Source organism: Anolis carolinensis, unplaced genomic scaffold (assembly GCF_035594765.1).
Source record: "Anolis carolinensis isolate JA03-04 unplaced genomic scaffold, rAnoCar3.1.pri scaffold_10, whole genome shotgun sequence".
Classification (NCBI taxonomy): domain Eukaryota; kingdom Metazoa; phylum Chordata; class Lepidosauria; order Squamata; family Dactyloidae; genus Anolis; species Anolis carolinensis.
In genome coordinates this window covers 8,398,750-8,412,780 of record NW_026943821.1, presented here as the reverse complement: position 1 = coordinate 8,412,780, position 14,031 = coordinate 8,398,750, and the positions used below count along the sequence as shown (strand labels likewise).

The 14,031-nt window shown below is 41.5% G+C and overlaps 3 protein-coding genes across 7 annotated transcripts in view; 2 read left to right on the top strand and 1 right to left on the bottom strand.

Moving 5' to 3' along the window:
* kptn (kaptin, actin binding protein) overlaps window positions 1-5,057 on the top strand; it is a 19,757-nt gene extending 14,700 nt beyond the window's left edge. The window contains exons 9-12 of the mRNA XM_008121519.3: window positions 36-108; window positions 399-534; window positions 1,528-1,737; window positions 4,607-5,057. Coding sequence (XP_008119726.2) covers window positions 36-108; window positions 399-534; window positions 1,528-1,737; window positions 4,607-4,741 — 554 coding nt within the window. The 3' untranslated portion in view covers window positions 4,742-5,057. The remainder of the gene's footprint in view (window positions 1-35; window positions 109-398; window positions 535-1,527; window positions 1,738-4,606) is intronic.
* On the bottom strand, window positions 2,606-13,992 carry LOC134293776 (uncharacterized). Of its 3 annotated transcripts, XM_062962403.1 has the most exons (4): window positions 13,764-13,992; window positions 10,022-10,147; window positions 9,571-9,627; window positions 2,606-8,336 (listed from the first exon to the last, which is right to left on the bottom strand). In XM_062962403.1, the coding sequence occupies exons 1-4, from the start codon at window positions 13,990-13,992 to the stop codon at window positions 8,116-8,118; spliced, it is 633 nt and encodes a 210-aa protein (XP_062818473.1). In that variant the 3' UTR covers window positions 2,606-8,115. The 3 variants fall into 3 exon arrangements, 1 of the variants encoding a protein (XP_062818473.1); XR_010000734.1 differs by lacking the exon at window positions 10,022-10,147 and having other exon boundaries at window positions 13,764-13,894; XR_010000732.1 differs by lacking the exon at window positions 10,022-10,147 and having other exon boundaries at window positions 2,606-9,627; window positions 13,764-13,894.
* The window catches only part of slc8a2 (solute carrier family 8 member A2), a 179,981-nt gene continuing 179,849 nt past the window's right edge, over window positions 13,900-14,031 (top strand). For all 3 annotated transcript variants that reach the window (XM_062962401.1, XM_062962400.1, XM_062962398.1), the window contains exon 1: window positions 13,900-14,031. The gene's annotated coding sequence lies outside the window, so the exon portion shown is untranslated.

Here is a 14,031-nt window from a genome sequence, read left to right as displayed (position 1 = left end):
GTATACTTTTTATATTTTTTGTGCCTTCTCCTCAGGTAGCATTAGCAGCCATGCTCAGAGCTACAGTGTCCTTGTAACCAGCACTATTGAGCTATCGGTTGTCTACAGGTGAGCAGAACGTCTGCCAAGCTTGTGGTTGGGTTTTCTCTTTGCTTTGTGTGCAAAGCAAGAACATATTATGGGTTTTTTGAGAGCAGGGGTTACCATTCACAGAAATGGGACAAAATGTGAAGCGTATGTGGAAAGGTGGGGGTTCTTGCCAGTATCATCTCATTCTTGGTCTTTGTGATAAAATTGCTAAGTCCTCAATGCAGCTGGGTAATGGATACTCGAAACCATTCTCCAAAAATAGGAATTACTTTGTATGATGTAGGCTTTTTTGCCTGTCCCCCTTGCAGAAATGTCTTACAGCGGGGCCTTGAAGACCAGTTGATCCTGCCTTTGAGTGATCACTATGACAGTGTGATCTGTGCCCTTGTGACTGATATTGACTTTGACTATGAGCCTGAGATCCTCCTTGGCACTTATGGACAGGTAACCTCTATGATTTGCCTTGGTTGCTGTTGTTATTGTTGTTGTTGCTGTTGTTGTTGTTGTAAATAGCAACCTTCCAAGCCCTTCACTATTTATTTGTTAATGTATATATTTGCTAACCTTTATTGTATGTATATATTGATTTGCCAGTTTGACTGTACCTCTTTGGTGTGGAAGGGCTATAGACATGTCATTGTACTGAGCATGTTTGGACTCAAGACTTCATTTTTTTATCAATACACTTTGGACCACAGTGGAGGTGGAGGTGGATGCATGTATGTTTTAGAGACTTCAATGGATACTGTATGATTTTTGGACTTCAGTGAGTACAATTATACTTTGGACTATGGACTGTTGATTAAGAATGATACCCTGTGTTCACAACACAGAGAAACTACATCCTATCTATAACTAAACTTTAATAAGAAATGTGTCTGTATGGTGAATTAATATAAGATGTTATTTTTTATAAAGAAGACTTTGTTTTTTATCTCTGAGTGCATATTTTAAACTAAGAGGTTTCAAGAGAAAGTGTATATGTTTTGGGCAACTGCAAATTCAACTTCAAAGAAACAACTTTAAAATATATTTTTGTAGTGGCAATTCAAAGACATGATTCTTCAGTTTAACAGCTGAGTTACCTATGTGCCATTACATGAATGCTTGTGAATCATTTGTTCAAAGGGTTGACTTCAAACAAGGTCATGCCTTTTCTTGACTAGTGGTTTTCAAGAGGTGGTCTCCACATGTTCATGGAGATTCACAGTTGCCAAACGGAATGACATCATTTCTTTTATTCTAAAAGGTTATGTGTCCAGAGAGTGGGTGCCATTATTTCCAAAAGTTGTTGTGTGTCTTCAAATTGATTTTGCCAGCAAAAGGAGATTGAGGTGCCTGGGAATTCCTGGCTGAAGGATGCTATAACTTTTTGGGATGTTCTGTTAATTGTGACCCACCATTTCCAGCATAAAAAGATCTTCCTTGGTCTTTCAGGAGCTTTTGTGCTACAAGTATCGGCTCTCAAAAGGCCAGTCAGCTGGCATATCAAGATACCCTTCCTGCAGTCAGTCTGAAGGGGAGTTTCACCTACTCTGGCAGCGCACTTTCCCCAGTCCGCTCTTGTCCATGGAATATGTGGACCTCACCTACGATGGGCTTTGTGAGCTGGCGGTGGTGTGCTTGAAGGGGCTGCATATTCTCCAGGTTTGTGATGGTGGGGGTGCTATGTGGGGATTGTCATGGGGGTCCAGGGAGGGGTGGGGCATGTCAGTTTCATAAGCCCTAAGCCAGGCATGTGCAAACTTCGGCCCTCCAGGTGTTTAGGACTCCAACTCCCACAATTCCTAACAGCCTACTGGCTGTTAATAATTGTGGGAGTTCAAGTCCACACCTGGAGGGCCGAAGTTTGCCCATGCCTGTCTTAAGCTATTGGCTTCCTTTTGATTTTTTAAAAAATAAGTCAAACATGTCTGAACCATTCTTGGATTCAGTGATCAAAACATTACCAGAGACTTCCTAATAGCGTTGGGCACAAGGAAGGTTGGAATCGTAGAGTTGAAAAAGACCACAAGGGTCATCCAGTCCAACTCCCTTGCTTGTTTCTTCATTGTATCCCTAAAAGGAAGACAACTAAGTTTTGACTTATAAAACAAACAAACAGATCAAGCTGTCTATAGAGCAGAGGCTGTGTCCCTGAGAGACCTCCCCTCCTCACCCTGCCATGTCATCTACATGGCTCATAACCCCCGCAGACCAAACATTATTAGAGAACTCATAATAAATTAAAGAAAGGTTATCCCAAATACCGTCTAATCATTTTCAATTCTTTAACCGCAACAAGCTGGCAAAAAGCCCAGATCTCCAGGTGTAGCTGATCCACTTGGCGCTGCCAAGTTTGGCTTCTGGCGCACTTTCTTTTTGATTTTCATTTTACAGTGATCTCAGTGCTGACTCTTGTTCAGCAGAACGTAACGTCAGAAGAGCTCATGTGCACTGGGTTTGGCTCCGGGTGCCAGATTCCTCGATGCCCAAGGTTGTGGTCAGAGCCAGGGAGATGGCTTTTTTTTCCAAATGTATTTATTTCTTATTTATTTACAGCATTTATATCCCGCCCTTCTCACCCCAAAGGGGATTCAGGGCAGATCACAGAACACATATACAGTAAACATTCAATGCCGTTATACACAGACAGGACAGACAACAGTACAGATAGAGGTATATTGGCATTTCCCATCTTCAGCTTCCTGGAGGTTCTGCTCGATTCCAACCACAGGGAAGTACTGTCGCTCCACCCTCCATGTCAAAGAGCTCTGTTCACAGACTTCCTCCTTTTTTTGATCGCCGGCATTTTTCTCGTATTTTCTTTATGATGCCATAAAAATATCTCCCCACTACAGCGGTATCTATTAATCTATTCAGCTTTTTTTCGATCTGCTAGGTGGGCAGTGAGCTGGGCTGAAGGTTGGGTGCTCACCCCGACCCGGGCTTCGAACTGCCAACCTTTCGATTGATAAGATTTATTGCAGCTGGCGGTTAACCTGCTGTGCTAGAGCCTGGCCCCCAAGTGTTCCACTCCCTTGGAAGGCAGAAGGGGTTGCTCACTGCAGTCTGCATTTTCTGTACTTCCCTGCCTCCCTCGTAAAGGCATATATCTATATACTATGTTTATTTTACACTGCTTACAAATGCGTATTGAGGCATTTGGGAGTCCTGTTGCCAACCAGTTGCCAAGTACAGCTTGAGGAGGATCTTTATTTAGATTGCAATTTCCAGAAATCCTCAGTTGTCTTGCTCATGGAATGAACAGTTCTAGTGAGCTGTAACCCCAAAAAGCAACTTTCCAGGTTAAAAAATGAATTTATTGACTATGCTAGGTGAGGGATTCCAGGAGTTGTTATTCCAAGAAGTTAATTTTTCTTCAAAGTAAATATATATGTTGCCGAGCAGCAGGAAAGGAAGGAGAAATCCATGCATCATGGCTACTTCAGGGTGGTTTATGGAAGGGCAAAGCCAGTTCCACCCCTTTGAACCTTCGTGTGTACTCACTCAAGGTTTTTGACTTCTTGTCTGTGTGTCCATCTACTGTTGTGCAGTGAGTGGCTGCCACATGTGACAATTGTGGCACACAATTGATCAGCTAACTTCCTGACAGAGCCTCTGTTTGCTCCTACACTAACAGATCTTTTGAATGGAGTTTGAGACCACTTTACTTCTAGGGGGCATCAACAATAAGAAATTGTGTTGTCGAAAGCTTTCATGGCCGGAATCACTAGGTTGCTGTGAGTTTTCTGGGCTGTATGGCCATGTTCTAGTCTGATATGGTGGTTGTTAGAGTAGTCCAGCATTTTTGTGTTCTCAAATAATAAGCTGTGTCCAGATTGGTTCATCAACTACCATATCAGACTACAGAGAGAAGCCATTGAAAGCCACGAGCATGTGGACAATTTCAACAGAAAGGAGGAAACCATGAAAATGAACAAAAACTCATTATCAGTATTTAAAAAATCCAAAATCTGGACAGTGAATAAAGAACAACATTAACAGAACAGAACAGAGGAATTCCAGACATGACTCACTCTGGGCCAGCTACCATCTCCCAACAAAGCATTCCCCAGGCAGGAAGCAGCCAGGCCTTGAAACTGAATTCAGTGCTAATCAACAGACAAGAGTTCTTTCTCCCAACCTGAACATTCCACAGATATATAAACTCCACTTGCCTTGTTTCCAACATACCTCATAAACTCTGAGGATGCCTGCCATAGATGTGGGCGAAACATCAAGAGAGAATGCTTATGGAACATGGCCAGACAGCCTGGAAAACTCACAGCAACCCAATAAGAAATTGCTTCTTTCATCACAACCTAAATACTCTAATTCTATTTGTATGCTAAGCTACAATTTCCAGCATTAGATGGAGAATTTAGTAGTTGTTGTCCACAAACACTAACTTTTCCAAGTGCTGACATTTTTATCTAGAGAATGAATCACTCTGTGCATCCTGGTAAAGCTGGAAAGGCAAGGCATGCATTCTTTGAAATGAAATCTCTTCTCTTGTTCATTCTTCCTCCAACAGCACAGCCTCACACAGGTAGCCCAGTGTCTCTTAGAACGGCTTCGGTTGAAAGTGGCAAACCAGAAGGCCCAGGAGAGCACTGCTGCGCACCTCCAGGATCCCAAAGCTGAGGACGAGAAAGATTCAAAAGAGTGATGAAAGTGGCTGAGCCGTTATTGTTTGATGGAAGAAGAAATAGATGACTTCAGATTGCCATGGCTTTCCAGAGGAGTCATAGGAGGGAACTTGAACCAAACTGGTAGCCATGGCCAGAGAGAGATGACGGGATGCAGTGACATTTCTGGAGCGCCTCTTCATGTATAACGGTAGCCAAACAGGAAGTGGTGCCTCTTGGACACACGAAGTAATCCTCTGGTGCGATTCGTCGTGCAGACTCTTGTCATTCTTACCTTCACGGCCAACTTGATTTGACTGAAGACCTTGTAAATAAGGAATAAACTTTGTATTATGATTATCCCGGAACGAGATGAAGCAGCCTTTCCTAATTTATTTTAGAATGCCTCAGTTGCCTTTCCGGAAATTCACATCAGCTTGTATCAACAATGGCAACAGCATGTTGTATTAATACCACCTTGCATATCTCAGTAAGGCAATCAAAATCTTCTGCAAAGACATTAAAGCAAGGCAACTAAGCAGAATACCTCTTGCTGGTCTTTGGATTCCAATCCCCAAAGTACCTATCCCTCCCGAGCAATCTTGCTTTGAATTAGATCCAGTAATATCCCTTGCACTCATTCTATCTCCATATCCTGATCCTTGTTTTTCAACCCACCACTGCATTATTAAACTTCCATAGCAAGGAGAATGGTCAGCTTTCCCTATTCCAGGTATGCATTTCTTGTGCATTCTGAATAAACTGCCTGTTATTTACTCCCGGACTGAACTGCAACTTTCCCATCAGCCATTCATTTATTATTTGGGGAGTAGAGGGCAGGGTCAGAGAAGCACCTGGCTGTGTCCTTGTTGCCAGATGAAGAACCATTGCATCATCTGCTGATGTTTATTGGGACCTTTAGGATTTGTTTTTGGCTATGTAGAGAGGGATACTCTATTTTATTTATTTACAGTATTTATATTCCACCCTTCTCACCCCGAAGTGGACTCAGGGCGAATCACAATGCACATATACATGGCAAACATTCAATGCCATTAGATATACAACCTATATAGACAGACACAGAGGCAATTTAACATTTTCCAGCTTCCGGCTTCATGAGGATTGCTCGATTGCGGCCACAGGGGGAGCTGCTGCTTCACTGTCCACTTGTGGCACCGAGTCCTTGATGGAGTACTTCCTCATTCTTCTGCACACTGTTGGAAGGTTTTATGGTGTTGTAGATTCGTTAAATTAGCCTTGCCGCATAAAGCAGTACCTACATTTCCTACTCGACAGATGCAACTGTCTTTCAGGCTGCATAGGTCAACAGCAAGCTAGACTATTTAATGGTCGGGGGCTTAATCCGACCCGGGCTGGCTTCGAACTCATGACCTCTTGGGCAATAGTAATTTATTGAAGCTGGCTACTAACCAACAGCCCAGCCCTGATCATTATTCTTTTCCTATGAAATGGAAGGCCATAGTAGCTCAGTTGCAAGTCCAGGAGGAAGCTTTGTGTGTGTGCTTTCTTCACAAACAAGACATAAGAGTTGACTCCTTTGCTATTCAACAGGGCCTTTGTGAAGGAAGAAACAGCCCCACCAGTATAGATGAGGAACTGATCGCTCTATAGAGGATTAATGGACCCTTGACCCATCAACTCAATGCTTGTCAATTGTTGAAAAGATGGATCCTGTAATCCACTAGTATCTGGGCTGTTCAAAACCTCGTGACTTTGCCCCTAAAGCGCTCCTGTTTCAAGGCTTTCTAAGCCATGTTAATCATGTGTTGACATTTTAATCTATTTCCTCTGTTTTTCACTTCTGCTTCCAACTCCTTTGTGCCTATTTAGTTCCTGAACTTTTCTTCCATAAAAACCAAGGTACATATGGAACAGGGGCAGCTGGCTGTTTCATCCCAAGCTTTCAAGGAAATCTCCAATCCTGAGATGGGTTTTGGATATGGGTTCAGCACCTTGGATAGCTCCTTTAAGTTTCAAACCTAAACCTGGAGAATCTATCTATCTATGGGTGCATCTGCACTGTGGAATTAATGTAGTTTGAGGCCACTTTAACTGCCATGGCCCAATGCTTTGAAATCATTAGGGCTGCAGCTTCACAAGGTCCTTAGCCTTCTTTGCCCAAGAGTGTTGGTGTTCATCAAACTAGAACTCCCAAGAGTTCATAGCACTGAGCCATGGCAGTTGGAGGTGGTCTCATTCATTCAACAGTGTAGATGCACTCTGTTCCAGCAGAAGTTTTTTGGACTAAAAATATCAGAAACTGCAGTCAGCCTGGTCAACATTGCATAGGGGATTCTGGGAATTGTAGTCCAACAGATCGCATTACTGAACAGTATGCTGTATTCCAGAGCTTCTGTGGGAGTTTATAGGTGGTCTTGTCAGTTCATACTATTATTTATTATTTATTTATTTACAGCATTTATATTCCGCCCTTCTCACCCCGAAGGGGACTCGGGGCGGATCACATTACACATATAGGCAAACATTCAATGCCTTTTAACATAGAACAAAGACAAGACAAACATAGGCTCCGAGCGGGCCTCGAACTCATGACCTCTTGGTCAGAGTGATTCATTGCAGTGATTCATTGCAGCTGCTCTCCAGCCTGCGCCACAGCCCGAGCCCATGGATGTGCATGTATAGTGCATGGATGTGCATGTATAGTTGGACATCCCTGAATGCCCAACACAAACCTTAATTTGTAACCATAGTGCTATTGCCTGGTGGACCATTTGTCTATGGTTGATCTGTGGAAAGCTTTTAAAAGCGGATTTGTGTGCATTTCTTTCCAAAACAACCTGCGTCTTCCTTGGATTGTCTCTCCAAAAAATTGTGGAGTGCATTGATGAGATGGAGGCTTTTTTGAGAGGCAAGAGCTATACTTAGATGCTCATCTAGTTGAGGCGAACTGGGAGTGTGTGTCAGCAGGATCGGTGCATGGATTATGTCTCCAAAATCTCAGATTCAAGTCCGAATTAAAACAATAAGATCGCAGGTGACAAAAAAGCATTTTCTCTACCCGAAACCCCAGTGACTTACAATCAGAGATGGAAAAACATCTAAACCAAAATGGGTTAGGAATTCTAGGATTTTCAGTTTTCCAAAAATTTATTATTTATTTATTTATTTACAGTATTTATATTCCGCCCTTCTCACCCCGAAGGGGACTCAGGGCGGATTACAATGAACACATATATGGCAAACATTCAATGTCAACAGACAAACAACATATATAGACAGACATGATTCAGAAGTGATTCTGCCCACTTCTACCTCCGCCAAATCCAATTTTCTCTCCTGGATGCTAAACACCCTTTTCAAAATCTGTATTATCCTACCATCTTGGAAGTCTTGATGGACCAGCAAGCTCTAATTGTTTCAATCCGATAAATTAATAAAAGTGGGATATCGTGGCAATCTTGTGGAAAAGGCATGTCTGTGGTACGTATACGGCTGTGAAATTAAGCCGGGGAGTTACTTGGGCACCGGGTCTGGCTGGCTGGAATCCCAGAAGCCAGAAGGTTGAGTTGATTAAGGTTTCCATAGATGAGGCGGAGAAGCGGGAGAAGGGTTCATGGCCCTGCGTGGTCCTTTGCCTCCCTCGTGATGGGCCTATTAAGAATAAATTATGTAGTACAAATTTCAGAAGGCAAGCAAAGGATTATGCAGATGTGCTCAATTTGCATCAGTCGTGCACTCCGCATAGGAAGCTGCCGTTCGCGGCACAGTTATCCTCAGCATCACAGAATCGTCCATTTGGCTCTCGGATCCAATATTCTCTCAGGCAGGAATGCACAACAAAGGCCCTCTCCTCACCAACTACACAAAAGCAATGAAAACTAAAGTATTTCATGCATTCTGGGCAGACATAAGATCCCATCTGATCTTTGAATCTAAGCTGAGTCAGTCCCAGTTCATACAGTCAATGCTCGATCTATGGATACAATGACCCAGAGCTGGAAAATTTGGGGTTTTGTTAATTCCAAAAAGCACATCTTTTGCCAGTTTATATAAGAGATGCTATTTTACCATACCATGTATAATATTACTGTGTTCATCGTTTACCCCACTTCGAGCTGCAAAGAGAGGCAGGTAATTTATTATTATTATTATTATTATTATTATTATTATTATTATTATTATTATTAATATTATTATTATTACAGTAGAGGCTCACTTATCCAAGCCTCACTTATCCAAGCCTCTGGATAATCCAAGCCATTTTTGTAGTCAATGTTTTCAATATATCGTGATATTTTGGTGCTAAATTCGTAAATACAGTAATTACAACATAACATTATTGTGTATTGAACTACTTTTTCTGTCAAATTTGTTGTATAACATGAAGTTTTGGTGCTTAATTTGTAAAATTATAACCTAATTTGATGTTTAATAGGCTTTTCCTTAATCTCTCCTTATTATCCAAGATATTTGCTTATCCAAGCTTCTGCCGGCCCGTTTAGCTTGGATAAGTGAGACTCTACTGTATTATTATTAGGCACTAATTTTGCTATCTACAGGGAGTCCTGGAATCAAACCCTTGTGGATACCGAGGGCCCACTATTTGAATGGAAGCCCTGCTAATAAGTTATATTTAAAAGGAAGGAATTGTGGATTCCTTGCCTTTAAAAACCTGATACAATTCATGGAGACGCCGTAAGTGAACAAGCAATTTGAAGGCATATGCACATGCCAACAATTTATGGTTGTTGGCACCATTTCATCTTCCCAGTGATCCATTTTAATGGCTGTGATTCTCATTTTCCAGATGGAAAAAACTGACTGGGGGATCCTGGGAAGTGTTCCTTCAAGCTCTGCGTTCAAGTCCCAGGTTGTGTATGCTTACCGTTCTCCCCGTGGCTGTAACATAACTGCTGTGACTTTTCAGCCTCAGTATTTCCATCTGGAAAATGGGAAGAGAAGATATTAAAGGGAACTTTTGGGTAGATGAACAGGAGCCAACAACAACAAAACTAGGCGACAACAAAAAATAGGTAACAAAGCAACTTTGAGTTTGAACCTAACTTTTCAAGCTGCTTATCAACCATCCATAATGGTTGGATGATCTTCTATTTTATTTTTTGGCCCCTGAACTTGAAATAGTGAAGATTTTGTGTTGTCAAATGCAAGTTGTGGACTTATATATTATCCATTTAGGGAATAGAAAGGGATAACATGTAATATGCATGTGCATACACACTATAGAAGTTCATCTGCATTGTGGAATGAATTGAGTTTGACATTGCGAGCCATGGTGGTGCAATGGGTTAAATCCTTGTGCTGGCTGAACTGCTGACCTGAAGGTTGGGTTGCTGACTGGAAGGTTGGCAGTTTGAATCCGCAAGATGGGGTGGGCTCCTGTCTGTCAATTATTTTACCATACCAAGTATAGTATCGGTGTTTGTCATGTACCCCACTTCGAGCTGCAAAGAGAGACAGGTATTACTTCTTCTTCTTCTTCTTCTTCTTCTTCTTCTTCTTCTTCTTCTTCTTCTTATTATTATTATTATTATTAGCTTGCGGGGACATGAGAGAAGCCTCCCAGCAGGATGGGCATCGCCTGGGTAATGTCTCTGTAGATGGCCAATTCTCTCACACCAGAAGCGACTTGCAGTATATTCTCAAGTCGCTTCTGACACGATAAAAAGGCCCAATAGTAGAGATTCCTGGGAATTGTAGTTTTACTGTAATATCTTTATTAGAAATTTTATATTTAAAAAATAAAAGACAAAGGACTATATATTAGTAAGAGATAATAGTTTCACATTGAAAGTGGAGAAACACTTGTTTTTAGAAAGTAGGAAAAGAAGGTAAGAGAGAAAGAAAAAAAGGGAGAGAAAAAATACAATAAAAATACAATAAAAAAAGGAGAAAACACACACACACACACACACACACACAAACATACAACTGTTGACTTCCATCTCACTTTAACTGGTTCAGCATAAGCTTTAAAAAAATATTCATAAAAATTGGTAAAACCCATATCCCCTTTGTCCTCATCAGTTTCTAAGATTGTATTTATTCAGCAGATAGGATCGAATTTCATTTGTTTTAAATAATCCTTTACCAGATCCCAGTTAGTTTCTTTCTTTGGCAGACCTTGACTTGGAGATAACCAATAAGTGAGCCTGTCCATGTTCATCACCTCCATGACTTTATTCATCTTATTTGGGATCTCTTTTTGTCTCCACAACCTGGCATATGTTATTCTCGCAGCAATAACCAGATAGTTAAACAGAATCTCTTTGTCTTTATCATATTCTATATCTAACGTTCCAAGTAGAAAAAACTCAGGTTCTCTTTTAATTTTTATCTTTAGAATTGTTTGTATAACTTTATTTATGTCTTTCCAGTATTGTTGGGCTTTTGGACAGGTCCACCATAAGTGAAAAAATGTGCCCATGTGATGCTCGCACTTCCAACATTTATCTGAAGTATTTTTTATAGCATTTCGATAAAAAAGGCTGTGGCCCAATGGTAGGGATTCCTGGGAATTGTAGTTTTACAAAGCCTTCTCTGCCAATGGGCGAGGTGCCTGACCAAACTACAAACCCATAGCATTGGGGCAGGAGAGTTGAAGTGATGTCAAACTGAATTCATTCTACAATGGAGATGCATCCCATGCCGACTTTGGGTAAGGTTGTCCAATGCCCAGAGCACAGGAGCTGTCCATAGACGTTTGGTGCTGAAATAACTCACATCTGCCTCTGCACCCATGACTGGTTAAAAAGGATCGGCAACCTTGGTCAGGGTTTCTATCTTAAAGAAACAGGGTCCTGTGCCCCACCATTGAACCCCAGACCCAGCTTCCAAAGATCCCTTCCAGCATCCAAAGGGATGGGGAAAGGGGGCAGCCCCCCTTCCTGGGCATCCTCACTTCCCATAACTGCTTAAAGCAGTGATGGCCAACCTATGACACGCGTGTCAACACTGACATGCCTAGCCATTTTTGCTGACATGCTGCCACATGCAGATGGATTAGATGACTATGTCTTTTGTGGCTAAATTCGGTGTGATTTGGCCCAGTGGTTTTGTTGTTTACTCCATGGGAATTATACACATTACATTATCCAAGATATTCGCTTATCCAAGCTTCTGCTGGCCCATTTAGCTTGGATAAGTGAGACTCTACTCTCTCTCTCTCTCTCTCTCTCTCTCGCTATATATATATATATATATGCACACACATACATAGTAGAGTCTCACTTATTCAAGCTAAATGGGCCAGCAGAAGCTTGGATAAGCTAATATCTTGGATAATATGGAGGGATTAAGGAAAAGCCTATTAAACATCAAATTAGGTTATGATTTTACAAATTAAGCACCAAAACAACAAATTTGACAGAAAAAGTAGTTCAATACGCAGTAATGCTATGTAGTAATTACTGTATTTATGAATTTAGCACCAAAATATCATGATATATTGAAAACATTGACTATAAAAATGGCTTGGATAACCCAGAAGCTTGGATAAGCGAGGTTTGGATAAGTGAGACTCTTCTGTAAATATCTATATATATATAAAAGGGAATGAAATTTCGGCCTAGGACAAAACAACAAAACTACACATCCCAGAAACACTAAACTTGGAAGCACAACTCCTCATCCATGCCTCTACGTTCATACAACAAAAAGAAAAGAAACATAGTCCTAATTAGAGGGAGAGGAATAATTGTTTTTATCCAGTTGCTGCCAGTTAGAAGGCTAAGCTCCATCCACTTGCTCTGCTGTCAGTTAGAAGGCTAAGCTCTGCCCACTTGGTCTCCTAGCAACCCACTCAGCCCAGGGGACAGACACAGTTAGGCATCACTTAGGCCTCTTCCACACTGCCTATAAAATACAGATTATCTGATTTCAACTGGATTATATGGCAGTGTAGACTCAAGATGAGCACCAACCCCAAGAGTCAGACACGACTGGACTTAATGTCAGGGGAAAACCTTTACGCTTTACCTTAACTACCACCAATTCCTCAATACTTTATTTCCCATACCAACATACTTCGCCACAGCAACGCGTGGCCGGGCACAGCTAGTATATATATATATATATATATATATATATATATAGAGAGAGAGAGAGAGAGAGAGAGTATCATTATATCATTCTATTATTATTCTATTATTATTGTAGTATATTATCATATTACAGTAGAGTCTCACTTATCCAACGTAAACAGGCCAGCAGAATGTTGGATAAGTGAATATGTTGGATAATGAGAGATTAAGGAAAAGCCTATTAAACATCAAATTAGGTTATGATTTTACAAATTAAGCACCAAAACATCATGTTTAACAATAAATTTGACAGAAAAAGTAGTTCAATACGCAGTAATGCTATGTAGTAATTACTGTATTTATGAATTTAGCACCAAAATATCATGATATATTGAAAACATTGACTACAAAAATGCGTTGGATAATCCAGAATGTTGGATAAGCGAATGTTGGATAAGTGAGACTCTACTGTATATATATATATATAGAGAGAGAGAGAGAGAGGGAGAGGGAGAGATTATCATTATATCATTCTATTATTATTCTATTATTATTGTAGTATATTATCATATTATTACTATTATATTATTATTATATTATTCATTATTCATGACTACATTGAAACTAGAATAGAGAGACATCAGCGTGGAAACTGCAAGAGGAACCATAGATTGTTGTACATGGAAATAAGGGTAGTAAATAGTTTTTGATTTATTAAATACAGTTATATCTTACAATTATACATTTTTGTTATTTAAACTATACATATTGCGAAATTATGGTGTTTTTTCTCTCTCGAAGTGACACACCACCCAAGTCATGCTAGGTTTTGGGGGGAATTTTGGCACACCAGGCGCAAAAGGTTGCCAATCGTTGGCTTAAAGGGAGCCTCTCTTTGCCCACTTGGGGGGCTGCCCTCCTTGCCCCAGGGCACCCCTTCTCCGTGGGCTTCCCTGCCCCACAGCCGCCTCCTCTTCCCCCCAAACACCTCCCTTTCTCTCCCCCCCCCCTCCTTCCCTCTCCCCTCCCTTCCACTCACCAGAGGCGCACTCGGCAAGGGAGGCTGGCTCTTGCTCTTGCTCTCTCCTCCTCTGCCCTCCTCTCCTCTCCAGTTGGGGCTGCTTCCCTTCGGGTCCGCATCCCCTCCAGGCTTGGTCTCCCCTCTTTTGGACCCCTCCCTGGACTAGTTCCCATCCATCGCCGCCGACCAGAAAGAGGACCGCTTCGGGTACCATGGAGCGAGCTTGAGCCAAGGCTGGGCTGCCCATTCTGGCTTTGGCAAGGGGTTCCAGACCCCCTGGAAGGAG

Coding starts and splice junctions, on each gene's coding strand:
- LOC134293776 (XM_062962403.1), bottom strand. CDS start 13,992: ATGGGCAGCCCAGCCTTGGCTCAAGCTCGCTCCATGGTACCCGAAGCG. Junction 10,148..13,763: donor CCTTGCCGAGTGCGCCTCTG/GTGAGTGGAAGG, acceptor CTCTCTTTGCAG/CTCGAAGTGGGGTACATGAC. Junction 9,628..10,021: donor GTCAGCAACCCAACCTTCAG/GTCAGCAGTTCA, acceptor CCCATTTTCCAG/ATGGAAATACTGAGGCTGAA.